The sequence below is a fragment of the Microtus ochrogaster genome, linkage group LG2, assembly GCF_000317375.1.
Source record: "Microtus ochrogaster isolate Prairie Vole_2 linkage group LG2, MicOch1.0, whole genome shotgun sequence".
NCBI classification, from domain to species: domain Eukaryota; kingdom Metazoa; phylum Chordata; class Mammalia; order Rodentia; family Cricetidae; genus Microtus; species Microtus ochrogaster.
In genome coordinates, this window is record NC_022028.1 from 50,626,589 (window position 1) to 50,647,688 (window position 21,100).

General features: G+C 51.4%; 2 protein-coding genes across 2 annotated transcripts in view; one reads left to right on the top strand and one right to left on the bottom strand.

The window, feature by feature from the left end:
• The first annotated feature begins 279 nt into the window (after nucleotides 1–279).
• On the top strand, nucleotides 280–13,836 carry Ccdc167 (coiled-coil domain containing 167). The gene is made up of 4 exons (XM_005360321.3): nucleotides 280–372; nucleotides 12,403–12,497; nucleotides 12,700–12,752; nucleotides 13,569–13,836. The coding sequence occupies exons 1-4, from the start codon at nucleotides 331–333 to the stop codon at nucleotides 13,670–13,672; spliced, it is 294 nt and encodes a 97-aa protein (XP_005360378.1). The 5' UTR covers nucleotides 280–330; the 3' UTR covers nucleotides 13,673–13,836.
• LOC101991022 (cap-specific mRNA (nucleoside-2'-O-)-methyltransferase 1) overlaps nucleotides 11,953–21,100 on the bottom strand; it is an 89,819-nt gene continuing 80,671 nt past the window's right edge. The window contains 8 exon segments of the mRNA XM_013351184.2: nucleotides 11,953–15,889; nucleotides 16,410–16,518; nucleotides 16,828–16,940; nucleotides 17,651–17,698; nucleotides 18,683–18,751; nucleotides 19,246–19,337; nucleotides 19,766–19,888; nucleotides 20,528–20,659. Of these exon segments, the coding sequence (XP_013206638.1) occupies nucleotides 15,748–15,889; nucleotides 16,410–16,518; nucleotides 16,828–16,940; nucleotides 17,651–17,698; nucleotides 18,683–18,751; nucleotides 19,246–19,337; nucleotides 19,766–19,888; nucleotides 20,528–20,659 (828 nt within the window). The 3' untranslated portion in view covers nucleotides 11,953–15,747.

A 21,100-nucleotide genomic window follows, 5' to 3' on the forward strand; every position in this document is an offset into this window, starting at 1 on the left:
AAGGAAAGAAAGAAAGAAGGAAGGAAGGAAGGAAGGAAGGAAGGAAGGAAGGAAGGAAGGAAGGAAGGAAGGAAGGAATAGAAGGTTCGTTCTTAGTAGGTAAAGCGGTCTCCACCAGGCTGGTCCGCGGATCTCATCCCGAGACCGCCCCTTTGCGTCCGTCCCTCACAAATATGGCCGCGGCAAGGGGGACGTGCCCTCAACAAGATGGCGACGGCAGCGGCCCCGCCTCCTTCTGCTGCGCCAGCCAATGAAAGAAAAGCAAGAGAATTTGCGCGTGCGTGGTGCGACTTAGTGGGCCGGTCCAGTCCGGGGGACACGGCGAGCAATATGACTAAAAAGAAGCGGGAGAATCTGGGCGTCGCTCAGGAGGTGAGGGGACAAGTCAGGTTTGAGCCATCTGGTTGTTCGCCGTGTTAGGCCCAGCGGCTGCAAGGGGGACCAAAAGGAGGAAGCGGGCGACGTGGCTTTGGGAGAGGTGGCGAGGCTTGAGGGCCCTGAGGGGAGGGAAGCCAGGCCCGGGGATGCCCGGAAGCAGAGCCCCACAGAAGACAAAGCATAGACTGTATTCTAAGGGGAGGGACTCGGACATGGAGGGGGAGACCTGTGATTCAGAAGTCGCTGAAAAGGACCAGTGGGTACTGTCGATGTTAGGGACCTGGAGGGACTGTCGTGGAGCTGGCACCCAGGGATGAGTGCGCTTCTGATATCGCTCAGACGCCTCCAGAGATGGGGAGTTTTTTCTGTGCAAATTAGCTCTGAGGATCTTTGGGAATCTGGGAAGAATTCTAGAGCTGGTGTTAGGGAGGCCTTTGAAATAGTTTCTCGCACATGCGGAGGAAGACTTCTGAGGCACGTTGAGTCCATATGCGACTTTCCCTGCGTTCTGCGGATCCTTACACGTCTGTCATGTTGGTATAGATGAGGGGACCAAGGCTTACTTCGAACGAAGTAAAACCCAGGGGTATGGAAGTGCATGCTTGTAGTCCTAGGACTCAGAGAGTTCAAAACCAGCCTGGGATACAGAGCAAGACCACGCCCCAAAAGGGGAAAGAAAAAGGTGAAGCCAGCTGAAAATGTAAAGGTGACGCGCAGAGAATGAGGCTCAGGTGGGCTTCCCAGAAGCGTTGACTCATTTCATCTCAGCTACCGTAGGAGCTCGGCCTGTGGCCCTTAGGCCCCAGGTGTCCGTCACACACAGGAACATAACTCAACAGTGTGTGGATGACGGTGTCAGGTATCACTGCCCAAAGCCTCCCAGAGGCTTCCTGCCTACTGGGTGAGTCTAAACGACTCATCGCAGAGCTTGCAGAAGTGGAGTCAGACAGGACCGCTTCTTTATCCCAGGTAACTCGGTAGGACCTGAGTGTGGTTGAAGTAAGCCACCCATATCCAAGCTGATGCAGGTGCTGTTTGGCTGTCCTTGGAGCTAAGCCACTGCCATTGAGGGAAGCTCAGCTGTGTCTGCTTGCAAATGGAGCGTCCCAGCTGTGCTTGCTGGTTCCTTGTTCCCCTGGTGAAGGGTTGGGGAGTGTCATAACCCTCACCTGAGAGTCCAGCCTCTCCTGTATCACCTGTTGAATGCAACTCGGCCTGTTGTATTGCACGTGGTCTCAGCTGGGCTACCGTATTTAAGCTAGGGAAAGCTAGGCGAGGGGGCGCCATCTCTGCCGCTGTGAGAAAGCTCTCGTCCCTGTTGGGTAAGAAAGGCCTTCCAAGTGTGGGTTGCTGGGGAGGAGCACCCATACTACCATAAGTTACCTTCTGTACCAGAAACCCCAAAACTCCGAAGCCTCGAGAGTGAAAAAGCTGTCGTGTGTAGAAAAGTCAAACGTTTCCCGTTTAGACTTTGTGAGTCGGATGCCTCTGTGGCAGCTCTGGTCGGTCGTAGTCAGACTCCAAATCTGCCTCCTGGCTGAGGTCTGTCGTCCTCAGGTCAGCGTGTTTGCAAAAGTGGCGGTGCATGGGATTCACCTGAGAGCCGCCGTTGTAGCTGAGACTGAGCAGCGCTGCCCTGTTTGAGCTGTCATGCCATAACAAATGTCCTTTTATGGGCTTTCTAGGGCCGCGGTTTTTGCATTTTTGTGCTCTTTATTGGTGATTTCGCTACTCGAAGGGATCCCTAAGCACAGCGCTAAAGTGCTGTCGAGTTCCAGGGCTGTGATGTGGCTTACAGGGACAATCGGTTTGTTAGATTAACCGTTTTCCAGGCATGAAGCAGCTCGGTACTACATGATGCTTTGGGCAGTGAGTTCAGTGCTAACGAACTGTCCATTTATTAAATAAGATCTCTAACAAAACACACATCAGAGAGCACTGTGTATGTATTAGTTGATGAAGACGTTGACCAGAGCTTTGTGGAAGCCCAATCCTCTTCAGTATTTGCTAACTTGATGTTGGGCCAATTTTAAAGGCTATAAGTACTGGGGCTAGAGAGATGGCTCAGTGCTAAGAGCACTGGCTGTTCTGGCAGAGGACCAGGGTTCCTTCCCACCATCCACATGACAGTTCACAATCTCTCTACCTCCAGTTCCGGGGGACCTGATGCCTTTTTTTGGCCTCTTTGGACACCAGGCACACATGTGGTACACAAACATAAGCAAACATAAAATATAAATAAATCTTGAAAGAAAAAAAATGTATCTACCATAGCCAGTTATGGTGGCGTATGCCTATAATCTCAGCACTTGGCAAAGAGATCAGGAGTTCAAGACCATCCTTGCTACATAGCCCAACCCACAATACATGTGATCCTGACTCAGATATACAAAAAATGTAGCTGCCTTGAATCAGTCTGTCTTAAAAGAAAAGCAGCTCTTATTTAAAGCTAACGGTGTACTTAGGAGGCCGAGATAGGAAGCTTATGAGTTCATGGCCGGCATAGAGTACAGTAGTGAGAAACATCTCAAAACCCAAAACGCCCTTTCTTTCTGAGTAAGCAGAGTACTCTGTCCACAGGCCTTTGGTTGCCAGCCTCTGGTCCACTGGACTGGGGCTCTGCCATCTTAACAAGATCGGGGGACACCTCTCTGGTGTATTTTTTGTTAAGGAAGTGGCCAGTGCAGTAAGGACCCTGGCCCTAGAGTGCCCACTTTCTATTTTTAAGAACCAAAGTGTATGGCCTCACTACCTGCCAGGGCAGCTGGGAAATGGGCTCATCAGCCAGGAGGCCACATGCTCAGCTCAGCTGTAGCCTGATAATCATGGGGGAAGGGGCTGGCATGTGGTAGGAACCAGGTCTCCCTCAGGTCACACTTCCCCTCACAGTGTTGCTGTCAGGTGGCCAAGGACAGCCAGCCCCCTGCCCTGCCCAACCTGTGCAGATCTGAGTTCATCCCTTCTTCCTGCTTCCGTGTCCGCATCAGTAACGTAGAAGAGTAGCTCCTGACTTTCTTTTTTTTTTTTTTTCGAGACAGGGTTTCTCTGTGGCTTTGGAGCCTGTCCTGGAACTAGCTCTATAGACCAGGCTGGTCTCGAACTCACAGAGATCCGCCTGCCTCTGCCTCTGCCTCCCGAGTGCTGGGATTAAAGGCGTGCGCCACCATCGCCCGGCGTAGCTCCTGACTTTCATCAGGCTGACTCAGATCAGTTGACAGGTCTATCTATCTATCATCCATCCTCCCATCTATCTATGTATGGTGGGGCTGGAGCCCAGTGTTCTGCTGTTGAGCTACACCCTCAGCTTCCAGCACAGAATTTTAAGTGTTCGACATGCCATGGATTCTCTTAGTGCTTTATATGGGAACAGATCTACCCATTTTGCAGCATTATGCATGGTGTGGCGCTGGTTAGTTTCTTATCAAGTTGACACAAAGTAGAGTCATTTAGGAAGAAAGGACTTCAAGAGATTGCCTCCATCCCAGTGGTCTGTGGGTGAGTCTGCGGAGCATTTTCCTGATGAATGCCTCGGTGTGGGAGAGCCCACCCAGCTGAGTGGTGCCTCTGGGCAGGTGGTCCAGGGTTGTGTAAGAGGACAGGCAGAGCAAACAAACCATGGGGAGCAACCCTTCCATGGCCTCTGCCTTGAGTTCCCTTCATGATGGACAGTAAACTGGGAAGCTGAAATTAACCCTTTCCTTCTTCTCGAGTTGCTTTTGGTCGTGTCGTTTATCACAGCAACAGAAAAGCAAACTAGAATGGAGCTTGGTGTCAGGTTCCTGGGGTATTGCTGTGCTCCTGAGCATGTTGTCTGGGAGGATTGTGGGGGTGTTTGGAACCTTGGGCTGGAAATAGCACTAGTGACCCAAGCGTAGTGAACTCTTGTGGGAGCTTGGAAAATCACCAAGAGCAATGCAGATGATGGAGGCCTGGCTTGTGCAGGTTCAGAGCCAAGACAAGACCCGATCAGGGCCGATAGTGGTGTGCTGTTTTCTGTGGTCTGCTGGGACTGAGAAGCAGCTGTGATTTAAGGAGAGACCAGCACAGTAGGCAAGCCCGAGCCATGCTCCTAGCCCATTTCCACCCTTCAGTAACTGCACTTTTATAGATGTTTGCATAGAGATTTAAAATACTGGTAAATAGACAGATTATAAAACTGTATGAGCGTGTAGGTATCTGCAGCCTTAGTCCCTACGGTTACTTTTCGTTGGAGTATTGGAGGATTTGAGACCTGTATTCCTGGGCCTCAGCCTGGCATTTGGCTGTGTCTCTGCTTCCTTCTCTGTTGCCCCCAGCGGGTGAGTATTGAATGTGCACTGATGCTCAGTGGCGGTAGATATTGTCCTCTTATTAAAAGTCGTTCGCTCAGAGCTAGTGAAGTGGTGATTTAATCAAAAATGTTTGTTAATCTGACGAGTGCAATAAAAGCCCACAAGTGAGAGATCTCAGCACCTGCAAACAGCCCCTGCTTGTCTTAATGAAACAATTACCAAGCAGGTGGCCCTGGCCCTGAGGGTGGTCATGGGCCAACTGTGCCAGGTGGTCACCTAGCAGCCAGGCCCCCTTCAGAGGCCCATGGGAGTCAGCTGGAAACAACTGACTGTTGGTTCTGAGTTTGTTCTAAGCAATGAGCAAAGCCCTATCCCATGAGAAATTGCTGCCCAAATGGACAGGGGGAGTTTGGGCTGACAGTAATTCATGTGCAGTTTAAACCAAGACAGTAACTGGACTTGTTTCTTTGGTGGCTGGTCTGCAAGCCTTGGGCCCTTACTAAGCATGAGTCTTAGCCGCCCCCACCCTTTTATGGCACTACAGCCACCTGTATGATTGGAAGGTGCCCTGCTAATGAGCCATGTTCCTGCTGAAGGAGGTAACTTGGTTAGGTTTGGTCCCTAGTACCTAGTACAAGTCTGTTCGTTGGGAAAGTTTTTGTGTACAGGTTTCAGAACGGCCTCCGTGACTTAGACGCATGGGAATGTTATTCCCCGCCCCCCTTAGGAGAGGATGGCCAAGTGGCTCCTGCGTTGGTGCAGAAGCTCAGCTCTGTTGAGTAGCAGGGCTAGTGTTCCTGCATAGCCTTAACTGGGTCCATAGTCACAAGATAGCTGCCACAGCTCCAGTTGTCTCCCAGATGACATCTGGAACGTCTCATTACCCAAAGCTGTGTGTGACCCTGGCTGTCAACCAACTTTTCTGCAGTGGACGCAAGCTGAGGGGAAGGGCTGAAAGTCACTGCCGGACTGCTAATCAGGGGTTGAGAGTGTGGGAAGCAGTTGTTATCCCCTGGTTCTCAGACAGACGGCGACTCAGGACAGGTGGAGGCTTCGGGAAAGAAATGGTTTGACTAGCGTGAACTGTGACCACTGTTAATCAGTCCAGGAGTCCTCAAGTGAGCTCTGCACAAGCTGTGGGGAAGCCCCTTTTGCTGCAACAGGGCTAGAGCAATGTCTTGGCTGGAAGAAGTCTTACCCAATTGGCCTCAGTGGCAGGAGGCACTGTTGATTCCAGGTAGGTGTGTGGTTGGGGCTGAGGTTGGGCACTAACATGGAACTTCCTTGCTGGAAGAGTCTGGCAGATGTGGGCTGTTCCGGGCCTGCTGACCATTAAATGAGCCTCACCTGCACAGGTGGGAGCGACAGGTCGCCATCGGGCAGGTGAGTCTTTGCAGCCTGCATCTGGCTCTGCTCCACTTAACGGGGGTCAGGAGACTAAAACCTCATTACCTAACGCTGCTGGATGTCAGCATGTGTGGAGTGGCTGTTTGCCAGCGTCTTAATTAATGAATTCATAAGGCACAGGGCGGACGCCAGCTCTCGAAAAGTGCTTTGAGCCTCTCAGCGACGGAGAAGCTTTGCCAGCTTATCAAAAACCAGATCTAGGAGAAAGGAGAGAAACCAAACCCAGGCAGCATTTTGTCCTGAGGCAGCTGGAGGCTTAGGGCAAGGTCTGGCCTGCAAGGTGACTTCCAAAGCTGCACAGTTCCTCTGTGCCAACCTTGGCAGCTCTCCAGGACTGCTGCAGACCTCTTCCTTGCTAGCTGGGTGGGGTTCATGTTCAGCTGGGTGGTCCTCTTGGCTGTTGCTAGACACTGGAAGGCTTGCTGTCTTCACCTGCTCTGCCTGGAAGAGAAACTTTGCACCCAGCCTATTGTTTTGGGGACCATGGTGTTTTGTTTTTCTGCACATACAGAGTCCTGTGAGCCTCCACATAAAGATGTCACTTACACAGTATAATGGGGTTACCCATTTAGGTTTGAGGCTGGTTACCTGGGAGATGATGTCCATGATCCCCCATGACTTGGCCGTGTGGCCTAGAGGCTCCAGATGGAAAGTCCCAGCGCTCTTGCCAAGGACCATCTGGGCAGGCGGTCTAGCTCCTTTACCCATTACAGTAAACATCCCAGGGCTCCTGATGTGTGAAAATGAGTGGATTTCCTGGACCAGCTTCCCAGGCTGTGAATTAGAAGAGGAGAAAGCGCTGATGCCCTTTGGGGAGGGGAGAGGAAGAGGGTTTACTAGGCACAGCTAGCCACACACTTTCTTCTCCAAACTGGATGTATTTTGTGTGCATTTGGGAAGGTACTTTGACAGTGTGGCAATGTGGGGGAGGGTGTTTGTGAAGGGAGAGTCGGCTTAGTATGAAGACAGACGCCGGGCTCTTGGCGCCTGTGTCTCCGGCACACGGATTCCAGGCAGACCCTTCCAGGCAGCGCATCTGTTGTGTGAGAAGAGACCAAGCAGAGCCAGGCACAAGGTCACTCAGATTAGAGGGTCTGTTGAAGCCAGACCAACAGACTGCCACGGGCTCAGCTGGGTGGTGCTTGACTTTGTTTCTGAATGTCAGTAGTTCTTGTTGTTTGTGGATATTTTCATGAAGGGTGCTGGAGAAAAGCACATGGTCCCGGACCCAGTCCCACCATCTCCTAGCCATGAAGCCTCTGCCAAGTTGCTAACCATCTCTGCCAAGAGTAGCTCTCTGCACAGTGGTGACAGCCCTTTGCAAAGTCAGATTGGATGCCTGCAGCTGCATATGCTGCCCATCCTAGGATACAGGGGTGGAAGTTGCCTCCTAAGCTAAGAGAGACTGTGGGGTGACAGGGTTAGGACACACCTGGAAAGCTGCTTCCTTCCTGTAAGTCTGCCGATAAAATGTGGACACTGGCTGTCTACCCTCCTCCTCTGTGTGGAGACTAGAACAGAGCCTGGCACCTGGGCATTGCTGCAGATGTGTCCCAGCTGTTGCATCTACTTTGTGGGCTTTTGGTTCCCAGTGCCGCTCCTGACTCATGTCTTCATTCAGACACGTGATACTATCTTCTTTGTTATAAGTCTTTGGTATCCAGTCAGCTCCTGACCAGACGGGTGCAGGGCATGCCCCATGACCACTGCCTGACACCCCCCCTCCCCAAGCCCTTTTGTGGCCAGCATCCTGTCACTTGCTGGCCAAAGCTCCCAGAGGAGAGACAGGAATGTCTTGCCAACCTACAGAACAGAGTGGGCCTCGTGGCCTTAAACCAAGCCCCAGGGGTCCTCTGTCCTTTCCCAGGAGAGAGCCTGGCCCTCAAGGCAGCTGCAGTGGCTGAGACTGTGGACCAGGAGCTGCCTCCCAGCTGTCCTGGTGCTCTGAGTGCTGTGTTCAGTTACTTCACTCCCCGCAAGAGCTGTGGCGCCTGCTGACTCTCGCTTGTCAGAGGAATAAAAGCTACCCATGCTCCTTTAGCAGCCCTGGAGCTGGCACCCTGTGGGGCCTGACCTGACCTGTGCAGGGGCAGCAGTCTATGCAAGTGGCACAAGTTCCTTGCCTCTGAGGAGCCTCTTCAGGGCTTTGATTCCTGGAGGCACCATCCTCTGAAAAGATGCCTCCTGGGGATTTCAGGGGAATTTTACAGTTTCTCTTAACACAGTGGTTTTATGGTGCATAGGACCCCAGGGACATTTGCCCAAAGCTCTGGGAGTGAGGCTATATCCAAGTCTGGGCTGGGGCTGGGGATCTACAGCCCTCACCAGGAGCAGACAGAGGTGTTCAGAGCTGTAGGCTGGGGAGGGAAACTGAGTCCCTGACTGCCACCTCCAGCTGTTCTCCTGCCCTCCCTAGCACACTCTAAGCCACCCACCTGACTTGAGTCCTACTCAGATGCAGATAGATAGCCAAGGCCTCAGTTATTACCCAAACTGCAATACAGGCCTCACGTGCAGGCTTCTCTGAGTACCAACTCCTTTTGTTGTACCTTGCTTCTCAATGCAAGGTGCCAGTTCCTCTAAGACGGTGAGCCTGCTCAGCCACAGGTTCTTCCCCCTGGTAGCACCTTGTTCCTGGGTATAAGCATAGTGCATGGATGTTTCTTAATCTACCAGGGCACACCCATTCTGGCAGGGCCATGCTGCCCCCTTTAGTGTCAGGCCAGTCTTCTGCCAGGCAGAGGCTCTGGTAGCTCCATGACCTTCCACAATGGAACCTTCCTGTCCACTGCAGTAGTTCCCATCTCTTTGATTGAATCTCTGTCTGCCACAGTCTTAATAGCCGACTCAGCCTCACTAGCTGCCAGGCCCCCTAGAGCTGTGCTTCAAACACCCAAATCTGATTGCCAGGCTTCCCCTACCTCAGGTCCTCAGAGGACCACTGCCACTGCTTTTCTGGGCCTCTGCTGAGTTTTCTGTTCAGTGTTCTGTTGGTCTCACAGTTGCACCCTTGGGTTCCCCCATACCTGGCCCTGCCTTTTGATCCCACCCCAGCGCCATCCCACACAGATTGGAAAGTGGTAAGCTGAGCCATGGAGGAGGACCTTGTGTGCTTTCCCACTGCTGTCTGCTGATAGCCGGGCTAGGGCTTCCCCACCACTCTTGACCCCAGTGAGCACCATTCTCTAACAGCAGCCGTTCCTACACTCAGCTGTGTGAAGTGCCATTCTGAGCACATCATTACAGTCACATCTCTGAGATGTCACCTGAGGCACAGGCAGGTCTAAGGAGCAACTGACCCAGCGAGCTATTTTATTTTTTTATTTTTTTGGATTTTTCAAGACAGGGTTTCTCCGTAGCTTTTGGTTCCTGTCCTGGAACTCACTCTGTAGACCAGGCTGGCCTCTGCCTCCGAGTGCTGGGATTAAAGGTGTGCGCCACCAACGCCCGGCTGAGCTATTTTATTCTTTATTCTGGCCCTAAAGCTTATAGCTTCTGGGGCCTGTCTTTCTGTTTTCTTTGGCTGGAAGGCAGGGAGAAAATGAACAGAGGACTTGAATTTGAACCTGTAGCCTGTAGTGTTCATAACCCTGTGCATGAGAGTCGACTGGAAACTCCAGCTGGGGGCTTTTATAAGGCCCGTTTTCAGGTCTTTTCTTTTGCCCTATCTTGTTGTGACAGCTCTGTTCTGCTGCCCCACGTCACATATAAAAGCATTATGACCATCCCTCCCTGCCTCCTCCATAGAAATTCTTGGAGTTTCTGCCCCATTATTCCGGTTTCTGACAGTGGTCTCTGCTTCAAGTGCTGCTGGTGTCACCTTCCCAAGGGTGAAATCTGTGACTTGCTGAAGAGCCTCCTTCAGGCTCAGCCTCCCCCACCCCAGTCCACACCAGGCAGTTTGTAAAGAGAACTTGCTATTTAGAAGGGAATCAGAATTGTCAGCAGGACATAAATATTCATAGAGGGAGGTTAGAACTGAGTCCCTAAAACCTTGATTTGTGTTCGCCCATTTAAGCCTCATTAAAAAGTGGCAAATGAAAGTGGGGATATTCAGTGTAACTGCAAATAAATTGGGCTTGTTCAGATAAAGGCCCCCGACTGCCAGCCCCTCGGGCCCTGTCCAGAGCATGATGGCAGTGACTTGGCCACAGCTTCAGCTGTAAGACATTGCTCAGCAAGAGCGCCTGGCCTGGCTATAGGGCAATTACCACTTGTTTGGGCAGCTGGTAGCCTTCCAGAGGCATTCAGGGATGGAAACCCTTAACCTGATCACTCCCCCAGAATGGCCTGCAAACCAGTGTCCTGCCCAGAGAACAGCAGAAAGAACTGAACCTGGACTGGACATCTGGGGCAAGCTGTGTCAGCTATGTGCAAGCACAGCTGTTTTCTTGTTTTAGTGAACCCAAGGGTTTCAGAAACCACTTGTACAAACCCTGAACTATTTGTTCCCAGCCCCTCAGTCTACCCATACTCGAGATGCTGCTCACTCTAGTCACAAATAGGAAGACTGCAGGAGACCAGGCCTTGTGGGCAAACAAGGGGGCAGGTTGCCTAAGGAGCTGCAGACTTGAACATTCTTAGAGGTCAGGCAGGTCACAGTCACAAGTAGAATTGGCCAGGGTTCCAGCCTGGGAAGATAAAAGCTTGAACTAACAGGAGGGGCAGTATAGAAAAGGCTGACTTTGCCAGGTAAAAGAGGTATCTTCCAGCCAGGGCGGAAGGTCCAGCTGCATAAATAAGATTTAGGTCTCGGCCGGGCGCCTTTAATCCCAGCACTCGGGAGGCAGAGGCAGGTGTATCTCTGTGAGTTTGAGTCCAGCCTGGTCTACAAGAGCTAGTTCCAGGACAGGTTCCAAAACTACAAAGAAACCCTGTCTCGAAAAACCAGAAGAAGAAAAAAAGGTTTAGGTCTCAGCATAGCCTCTGACTGATCAGTGCAGTGCCGCGAGGGCACAGTCTCAGGAGTAACCTGTGTTGGGCACACTGCAGGGTGGCCAGAAGTGCCCATATCAGACTGCTGTCCCCAAGCCTCCTCTCCGGTGTTCCCCTCTCTACAGTACAGTTCCAGGAAGGCTTCCGGCTTCTATGGGGACTGCTTAGTCTGCTGGCTGAGAGGCTGGTGCCATGCAGTTTACCTTGCAGCTTTGCAGACTATTCCTTCACGTGGAGCCCTGAAAAGGGATATACCTTTCACCTGAACCCACCAAAGTGGCTGACCCAGGAATGTCTGAGGTTGCTGTTGTCCAGGGAGATGACAGGGACATCAAGTGCAACTTTGCTGATCCCTGACCCCAGGCTAGTGGCCTGGGACACCCAGACTCTGCCCAGCCTGCTTAGAAGGCAAGTTTCTTTTGGGTAGCTCCAGTAAGGAACGGAGCTGAGGCGACAGAAGGGTGTTCCTGTAACGCCTCAGGAAAACTATTCCATCTAGGGAATGCTATCCTTTGATTTGGCCTTGTTTGCTGTCCCTCTGCGGACGTGGTAAGGGTGGGTAAAGTCAGAGCTGGAAGAGGACTGTTTAAGGTTCCAAGGAGCCCTCAACGCACCCCTGACCAAAAGTGAGGCACTAGCAAGCCAGTCTAGACCCAGAGAAATAGCTACTTAGATACCTGGAGACCAAGTCAAGGCAGAATTATAGTGTTCAGTGCCAAATGCATAACACTGACACCCAGGTCTGGATAGCCTGGCCCAGCATTTACAGACCATTTTCCCACAATTCAGGTATTTTCTTTAAGATCACATATCTGAAATGACAGAGCAAATGGAAGAAGATACGGCTGGCAGCCCTCTTTTAAGAGCTTAGCTACTTTGCCATTGAGTTACGCTGACCTTGATAGGCGACGCCTCTGCGTAAGAGCCACATCAGAAAGAGAGAGGAGTGGTTTTAAGTTGCATTGTTTCACCAATTTTTATTGATTCTCAGAAAAACGCCTATAGTGACAACACAGACTGCATTATTAGGATGAATCATGGTCATGAGAAAATGCCCCTACTTTTTAACCCCCCGACATTTAACCCTTCTCCTCCCACATGGAGACTTGGGACCTTGTGCTGTCTCTGCAGTGTTCATTTCCTTCTTGAACCAGCCATGAGGCAGGTTCTGCTGGGTGCCAGGGATCTGGTGGGGATCTGCTGCTTCATGCCTACCCTGTGCCTGGCTCACCCGCTTCTTGTTTCTCGGGACTCAGCCAGCCAGTTCAAAGTTTGAAGCTCTCTGTCAACAGCAAAGCTGGGTCCTGCCCAGTACAAACATAGGTGAAAAGGTAGGGTGGACCTAGAGGTGAGTCCCTCCAGGGCACCACTGCTGGGAGAGCTTAGAGCTCTGCACCTCTGTCTCTTTCAGATTGATGGCCTAGAGGAGAAGCTGTCTCAGTGTCGGAAGGACCTGGAGGCTGTGACCTCCCGGCTCTACAGGGCAGAACTGAGTCCTGAGGACAGGTAATGCCCCTGTCTAGTTATGCCCCTCTAGCCTGGTCCTCTAAATAAACTAAGCCAAGGCAAAAGGATCCCTAACTTTGAGCTTTAACTCCTGTCCTCTAAGGCCCTAGTTTTTGGTCCCTTATTCAAACAGACAAGAACTACTGCCCCTCTGGTTAAGACAGGAGAGAAAGGGTCTGACCTGCAAACTCCTTCCCCACAGGAGGTCTCTGGAGAAGGAGAAAACCATCCTCATGAGCAAAGCCTCCAAGTATGGTAAGAAAGTTCCCTCCTATAGCCAGCCTGATGCCTGGCACCTAGGAGAAAAAGGTTTTGTTTTTTTCCCCAAAGGAGGAAACAGTAGCAAGGGCTCTCTATTCCCTGGGGTGTGTCTGTGCATGTCCAGAGGCAAGGTTCTCATCCACAGATACTGGACTCTGTATCCCATGCCCCACTCAACCAGAACCGTCTACGTTGGGAGTCCCTACTTGGGCAGGAAAGGGCTTCTGTGGGTAGAGCAATGCTGCCACCTTCTGGTGTTGGGAGCAGAGCATTAGATCCCTGAGGCTAGGACTGTGGTCTGCAGACCCTTCAGCTGTGTTCCATCCCTTCTCTACTCAGAGGATCAATCTGGCCACCCAGAGCTGGCTGGCAGTTCTCCTAGTCCATTGAATAGGTGGGGTGGGTGGCCGGGACATCAGTTTCGCCTTTGCACAAGTGGTGACTGGGAATGAAGAGTATTGGGGCTCTTTCTAGTGTACCTTCGGACAGCAGGAATTCGGGAACTCTGTGGGCCCAAGGAGGCTGCAGCTGGCCTCAGAGTGAACTATAAACAGCTGGCTGGAGACTCCAGAAGGATGAGCTCCTTGATGACCTTGCACATTACCCTACTGCACTCAGAGAAAAGGTTGAGCAAGTCAGGCCTACTTTTGGGTCTCAGTCTAGGGTGTGGACACACCAAGGACATGGCCAGGTTTTGGGTATGAGTAGCTGGAAGGAGACATTTTTGTTTTTATCAGTGTCCATTCTGGATGGGAGAAGCAATTAGGTGGGCCTCAGTGTTCTCTCTTGTTCCCATCTTTTTCCTCCCAGAGAAGGAGCTAAAGCTGCTTCGCCAAGAGAATCGGAAGAACATGTTACTCTCGGTGGCCATCTTCATCCTCCTCGCCCTACTCTATGCCCACTGGACTATGTGAGTCAGCCACCCTCAGCCATGCGGTCTCCCTTCCACTCACCAGGGACCAAGCAACCTTTCAAGCACAAGACGGAGGTGGGGGCCTTTCCCCCTCTGGTTGCCCAGCGGCTGTAGCAGAAGGGCATGGTAGTAGAGGGGCAATAAAGAGCCCCACGCTGTGCTGTCTGGTGAGTAAATATCTCTGGCTGACTATCTGAGGAAAAGCAAGGGATGTACTTCTGTCTCAAAGATGAAGGGAGTTCCCAAGTTCTTGTGCAGAAGGAAGGGGAAAAGGGAAGGCAGCATTGTGCCACCCGTTTCTCTAAACTGTGCCCTGGCCTGTGACCACCACTGAAAAAAAATGCAGCATCCATGGGAAAAGGAGACTTGGACTTGAAGTGGAGGTCCCAGGGGCACACTGAATGAATTCATCTCCTAGAGACAAGCAGGGTCAAGGAGGCTTCCAGGAGTGCCCGGGTAGTAAGAGCTATGGTAGTGACCAGACTGACTGGTAGTGACAACAGCCAGTAAATAAGGTGGACTTGATCAGAAGGAAGCCAAGCAAAAGCAGCTAATACAAGTCACCCCCGCTCTACTCACAGTAGAAGGTCCCATGGAGAGGAACAAAGGAATGCTGTACAGTGTGAAGATGGGATCAGATGCAGGCAGCCCACTCAAGCCTGATGGTCAGGTGAAGGAGGCTCAGGACAGAACACTGGCCTCTTGTGGAGGGAGACTGGTCAGGGTCAGCCAAACACCCTTCCTTCTCTCTCCTGTCCCTTGTCTACGTGATACTAATTGGTCTGACGCCTCTGTTATTTTAGTCACACAGACTGATCCTGGATTATCACAGTGCCACCAAGGAGTGAGCTGTGTGATTTATGTAAGAGAGAAAAGGTACCTCCCCACCCTCCTGGGGCTGTGGATTCATTCATTCCCCAATCCCAGCTTCAAACAGAACTATACCTGGATGGCTCTGCTCTAAGCTATCTACCAGGCAACAGCCCAGGAAGCTTGGGTTCCACAACCCTCCTCCCTTCCTTTTAATGTCAAACCCCAACCACATAGCCCAGAGCCACACAAGCAGTAAAAATAAGTTTAATGATCCAAGATTCTGCCAGACACTGATAGGCCCAGAACTGGGTGGAAGTATGGCATCCTAGCACTGTTGCTGCTGGCTTTGGGGTAGGGGCTGGTGGAAGGGAAGTGACTCCACAGTGGAGTCAATTCCAACCTCACAGGTGCCTCGGTGCCCTATCTCCATGGAAACCAGCTTTGTGCTAGCATGGGGACCTAGGGACCTGAATGAGCATCTCGAGAGGTACTTCCTATTAAAAACAACCACAGGTGCCCTCCCCAACCCAAACTTTCATCCTTAAAGAGACAGAAGAAATGGAGTGACCACATTGTGTGTGCTTCCTAGCAGAGAGGAGGGGGCACCAGAACTGCCACTAGCTCAAAGCTCTATGAAGAGCTTCAGGTGGCCTGAACTGCCTGAGAGCTAGTGCCACGCCTACCCTGGAGGGGAGCAACAAGGGCAAGTCTTCGAAGCTGCCCAGTGTTTAAAACACCTACAGCAGTCACAGTCACACCCAAGGCTCTGGTGTGTCAGGAATGCTGGGCCCTCATACCTTCCCGGCCTGCCAGGATGGGAGTGGGGGAAAAAGACAAGAAATAAAACTCTGATTTATACAACAGCTGCTCCTGGCCAGCACACACTGGTGGGCCTCCTTGCTTGGCTGGCCTGTTAAAAAGTTGGGAAAAACAGGGCCTTGACTGCCTTAGGGGTGGGGGTGTAAATGGAACTCAGAAAACAGAGTCTACAAATTCCAGAGGGAATGGCCTGCCGCTCTGATAAGTCCTAAACACAACCTGCCCCAAGCAGCTGTTCTCAGGCTGACTCCTAGTGGTGTCAGTTCCCAGGCAGCAGAGTTCCACGAGCATGTGTCCTCTAAAGACCCTGACTGAGCTATGGGAATGGAGATGAGCCCACCTCCCTCACGACCAGGGAGGACATTCCCAGTTCCTTTCCACAAGGCAGGAGCCAGACACAGGGCATTGCCTTGGGAATGACAGCACATTCATCAGGTGGCGATCCTAAGATCCTCCAGGATTGTGACTCTGGATAAAAGAAAGGACGTCCTCCTTGGACAGCTTGTCTGGATCCTGGGGCTTCTGGGAGTCACGCATATGGAAGCCATCTCCCCACTCCCAGAAGAGCCGGCTGTAGTAGCAGGTACTGGGAAGGGGAGGGGCAGTCAGTGCTGTGCCTTGGTGGCACAGGACCAACAGACTAACCCACCCCTGGCAACTGTGACTTCAAGGATGGATGCTTTTAAATGAGGCTCTGCACTGACTCAAGTTTAGAGTTCCCCCTCTGGCATCCAAAAGGTACCCACCTAGGAGACCCCAGCACCTTTCATGCCTCCAAGAACTAACTTCTACTGCTATACCCTGCGTCCAACTGGATTTTTTTACTGGTGTTCTAGCTCACCTGCTTCACTAAGAGACCAGTGTTAGCTGACTACAAAAAGTGTTGGTAGCTAATTTTAGGCCCCACGGGCCACAGCCAAAGCTTATGTCCTGAGGAGAAACACCTGGGACCTTGAGTCATAAGGGGCAAGGCTGGGAGCCTGTAAAATGTTCCTCAAACCCTCTTATAGGTCCCCCAGCCACCTAGCCAGTAAGCTCTCTGGCCTATACTTGGGGCGGCTTCTGCATGGCAGTGATGGGTTTTCAGGTCAGTGAGGACTACTTACTGAAATGGAGCAATGGAATCTGCAGGGAGGTGAAAGGTAGACCTCTGGGTTTTCTTGTTGTAGAAGAACTTCCTCTTGAAGCTCTTACTGAATGCCATGGTCCATGGCTCTGAGGGAGAAGAGGGCAGGCACTCAGAACAGTACCCCTGGGGACAAGTCTGACCAATAAGGATGTTTTCCATTCTCTTGTTTGTCCCTTCCAGCCTCCATGCCCAAATGGCTCAGGAGTGTGACAAGTTATTCTCTAAGGCCTGTGGAGAGGCCATGCTTACCTGCTGAGAACACCAAGTGGGCATCTATAATTTCTTCTTTCCCAGTCCCCCTCCCAAGAGGTACCTCAGAAGTTGCCAACTGTCCACCTCATCAAGGAAGTCTGGGCCAGTCACCCTTGCTAAAGAAGGGGGGAGAGGGGACCTACCATTCATGGTCCTGACAATGTAGAGGCCTGTGGGTACAAAGTGCCGGTCGTCCCGTCCTGTGTAGCTGAGCTTTGGCGTGCCACCGGAGCCCTTGATGAGCTTCATTTCTAACCTGGTTTCCCCAAATAGATAGACATTCAGGAAGCACACACATGGTGAACAGAGCAGGGCATGCTAATGTTAGTCTCTAGGTAATTCACAATGACACCAGTTCCAGTATCCTATCCTGGTTTGGCAGAAGAAACCAAAGCACAGATCCTTATGCATACTGCTCCAAGCCACCCAGGCCAGAGTCACAGCAGTTCTGAGTTTAGGGCACAGCTCTGCACTCCCAGACGGGCAGCGGGTCCAGGGTGCTGCTCTTTGTGAGGCCTCATAGTAGCACCAACAAGGGGAATCGCAAACCAGGGATGCTAGTGGTTCTTCAGATGACCACAGAGCTTGCTCACAGTCATCTGCTGAGCAAGGCAGACTGAAAGTATGTAAGATACATCTATGCCCTCTGCTCACTCTCAGCACTGTGAGCTGGGGTTTAGTGTTTGAAACAGCTTGCTTCTCTGCCCCTTGAAAGGCCAGTCCTAACCTATTCCAGCATCAATGAGCCTGTATTGCTGCCTGACATAAAGCACCCTGTACCCCTCCTGACAGGTGCTGAACTAGCTCACAGCCGGGACTCAACTGCAGCAAGGCAGGGAAAGTTGGGAGTGAGGCAGTGCCAGGACCCAGCTCTGTAAGTCACCCCTGCAAATAGAATCAATCTCCTCCACTCAGCTATGCACCACCACCTCCACCAATCTAAACCACACTGGTTGAGTTACTCACCTGACAAAAATCTTCTCCATCTCTTCCAGCCTGTATACCTCCTTCACCCTGTTGAGTAGAGCAGGTGAGGACAGTTTCCTGGGATGTTTGTGAAGAGCATGACAGAGGCCCTAGACCTGCCCTTATCCTCAGGTTCTCTGAGACCAGCAGCCCACCAATGAGGTTGCCGGGCCTGCAGCACTGCTGCCCTACTGATTGCCTAGGCTTCCGAGCTGCCACATAGCCCCTTGGGCCTGTACCAGCAGCTGGGATTCAGCAGTGAGTCCTGAAGACAGGAGAGGGCAAAGGGAGGTACGGCAGGCAAACTTTTCTAACACTACCCTTCTCAAGTAACCTTCACCGACAATACAGGACAGAAATCCAAAGGCCAGGCTTTTGCCTGGGTCTGTCTACATAGACTTTAGATCTTCCTATAGCTGAGTTATTCTCAATAGTCTTGGTACTTCTGTTATTTTGAGGGTGTAGGCTCTAGTTTGAGGCCCAGCCCTCCACATGTAGGGAGGGACCCCAAGCCTGCCTTGGGAACTGCACCTGGATAGGTGCCTGTTTTAACTAGCAGACAGGACGTCATATTAGCACAAGCTGAACTCACGCTGAAGCTGTCTTACATCCTCAGTGTTGGAGTTATTTCTAAGTTTACTTAGATGAACCCTTGAGTGCTGTCTGTACTAGCCTCTGACCTGGAGAAGGTAGTCTACTCTCTCTCTATCCCCTCCCTCCTCTTGCCCTGAGCCTGGTACTTTATCCTACCTACAGCTGACAAGCCCCACATGCTCCTCACGCACTGGGTTTCACTCCCCTAACCATCTTTTCATAATCAAATCCCCATTCCCTTACTTATTTCCTTACCCAGAGCCATGCATTCAGTAAAGGACACTCAAGCATGAAAGGGCACATGTACATCTCAGATTAGGAAACCTTAACCCATCCTGCCAAGCCCCTTCTACAACCCTCCCATCCCACTGAGGATAGGAAAAATAAGCAACAAAGCCACCACCAGAGAGGGTCTGGGAGGAAGGGGGTCATGCTCACCTGATAGGATTCATGTCAGGCCGACTGGGCTTGGAGACTGCTTTCACAAATTTCTCAGCAAGCTGAATTCTACAATTCAAACAGAATCCTTAGAGGAAAGCCAGGGAACCTCAGCAGCACCTGTGCCCCAAGGCATTTTCACAGCATCAGTGGGAGCCTGGACCTATACAAAACTTCCAAGTGGCAGCATTCATGTCCTGTGGATTCTGACCTCTGTGAGCTGCTTTTCCTAAAGTGTGTCTTTTGCTGTGTTCAGTCATCTCCACTAGGACATCAAGGACCATTATTGTACATGTCTGCTCTTTCACCCTAGCTCAAATGCACCAAGTTGAGACTGCCCATGTTCTGGCCACGATTTTTAGAAGAAACCCTCCCTCTTCAAACAAAGCCACCTTTATTCAGTCTTTACACAAAAAATGACCGATCTGAACAACTGTGGCATGATAAAATGTGCTGGAATTGGGCAACCAAAGCCCACACCTCAGCGAAGTGTAATGTAGACCCATCTTCCCTCCTGCCTTTGGTGGACATGGGAAATCCCCCCCCCAAGGGCCCAGGCGCACCGCTGGTTGAAGTGCTGCTCTCTGACGTCGCTGCCATTCAGCACGAGGACATCGAGGATGTGGATTGCACTGATCTTCCGTTGGGCCTTCCCCTACAAGAGACAAGCATGCTCTCCACTGTACAGGTACCAGCCTCTGGCCCACTGTGGCATGCCCCAGTAAGACTGTGGCCATGCTTACTCTAGTCAGCTGGCTTTCCACTGTGTTGCCTGTTCACATGGAGTGCTCTAAATGTCATCCCTATGCCGAAATAATGCAGAGCTCACAGGAAATGCCAGGTCTCTTCCTTCCTAAGGGATTGCTAGTTATGAACTAAATTGGCTACTAACAACACCTGGCAGCATGTCAGAACTGTGGATAAAGGCTTTCTGTCTGTCCCTTCCCAGTCTCTCCCATAGTACATGGCAGCTGTTTTAGAGGAAATTACTTCATCCCACCATGAAACCACACTGAGGTGGAAGGCCAGGCTCCAGCCCCCCAGCTCCCCGCCTTAGGTCATCTATAAACAAACCCTTCTGACCTCCCCTTTCAGCTCGTGCACAATTTCCACACAGAGCAGTGTATCACGGGGCAGCTCTGTCTTCAGGTCCAGCTTCACCCAGCGGTCTGACTGGCGTCCATCCCACGTGTAGATCTGGGACTTCTGAAGGCAGGGAGAAGAGTAGGCATGAAGACTTCAGAAATGGGAGGTTCTAGTCTCAAAAGAGCATTAACTTGGCACTCAAGCAGACAAGGGCTGGCCAGTGACAGTAGAAAATATCTAGGAGGGAAGGAGTTTGTGACACTTCCTCCTCAGCCTCCACAGGAGAGTAGAGATGGGCTCCATCTTGCTGGTAGGAAACTGTACAAAAGACCTTCATCTAGTGTGATGTACATGTGAAGGTCCTTGAGATGTATACGTGGAGGTTGGTATTACAGGAAGAGAAGGAAGCAAAAGGAGAAAAATACAAAGTAAGGACACAAAAGAAGTGACTGGAGAAGAGTCCATTGCACGGGAAGAAGCAAGATGTAAAGCTAACAGGCCCTCCCTCTGTTAGCTACCAATGGCCTTGAGGAGGGAGAAGGGTGTCTTCCAGAATGGCAGGGGGTAGGATTGGAGACAGTTGGCCACCCAGGATCATCAGCCTGATAAGCTACTGGCTCTGCATTTCAAGAAAAGCGACAGAAGACCTCTGTGATGCCAACAGAATGAACACACAAGAGTGGCCAGAAGCTGTCCACATCTCCAGACAGAGGACACTGCCACCACCCCACGTCAATGGGAGGCCAGAAGGTGACTTACCCCCAGGCCCAGGAGGAATTTCTGCTCGCTGCCAGACACCATACAACGATAGTCCAGCACAGGACGGATCTTCTCTAGGGTTTTGGCAGTGAGCAGTGTGGGCTTGTAGCTGAAGATGTTGATGTCAGTGTCCTGTGGCACAGATCAGAGAAAACACTGCTATGCTGGGGCAGGCTGACAGAGGTGAGGGGACAGGAAGCATCTGCTCTCAGGAGCAGGCTTCCCTGCACCCTCCTCTCCACCTAACCAATTATTAAATAGGATCTATTTCCATCTGCCTACAGTTTTCCTAGGAGAAACTAGAAAATGAAAAAACACTGAGTCCCAAGTAAGGATGGATTTACCAGAGCTATGGGGAATATCAGCAGAATAGAGCAGCCATGCATTCAATGACACTGAAAGCAAGGATTCCCCAACAGTTGGCCTGAGAGCAGAAAAATGATCTCTCTATGCCATTCAGAAAAATGTAAACATCTTGAACCTCATTCTTTAGTCTATGACCCTCACGAAACCAGCACAATGAGCACAACTGAAGTGATGCCCTGGGGAAAGCTGGAGGTCGATGGCAGAATT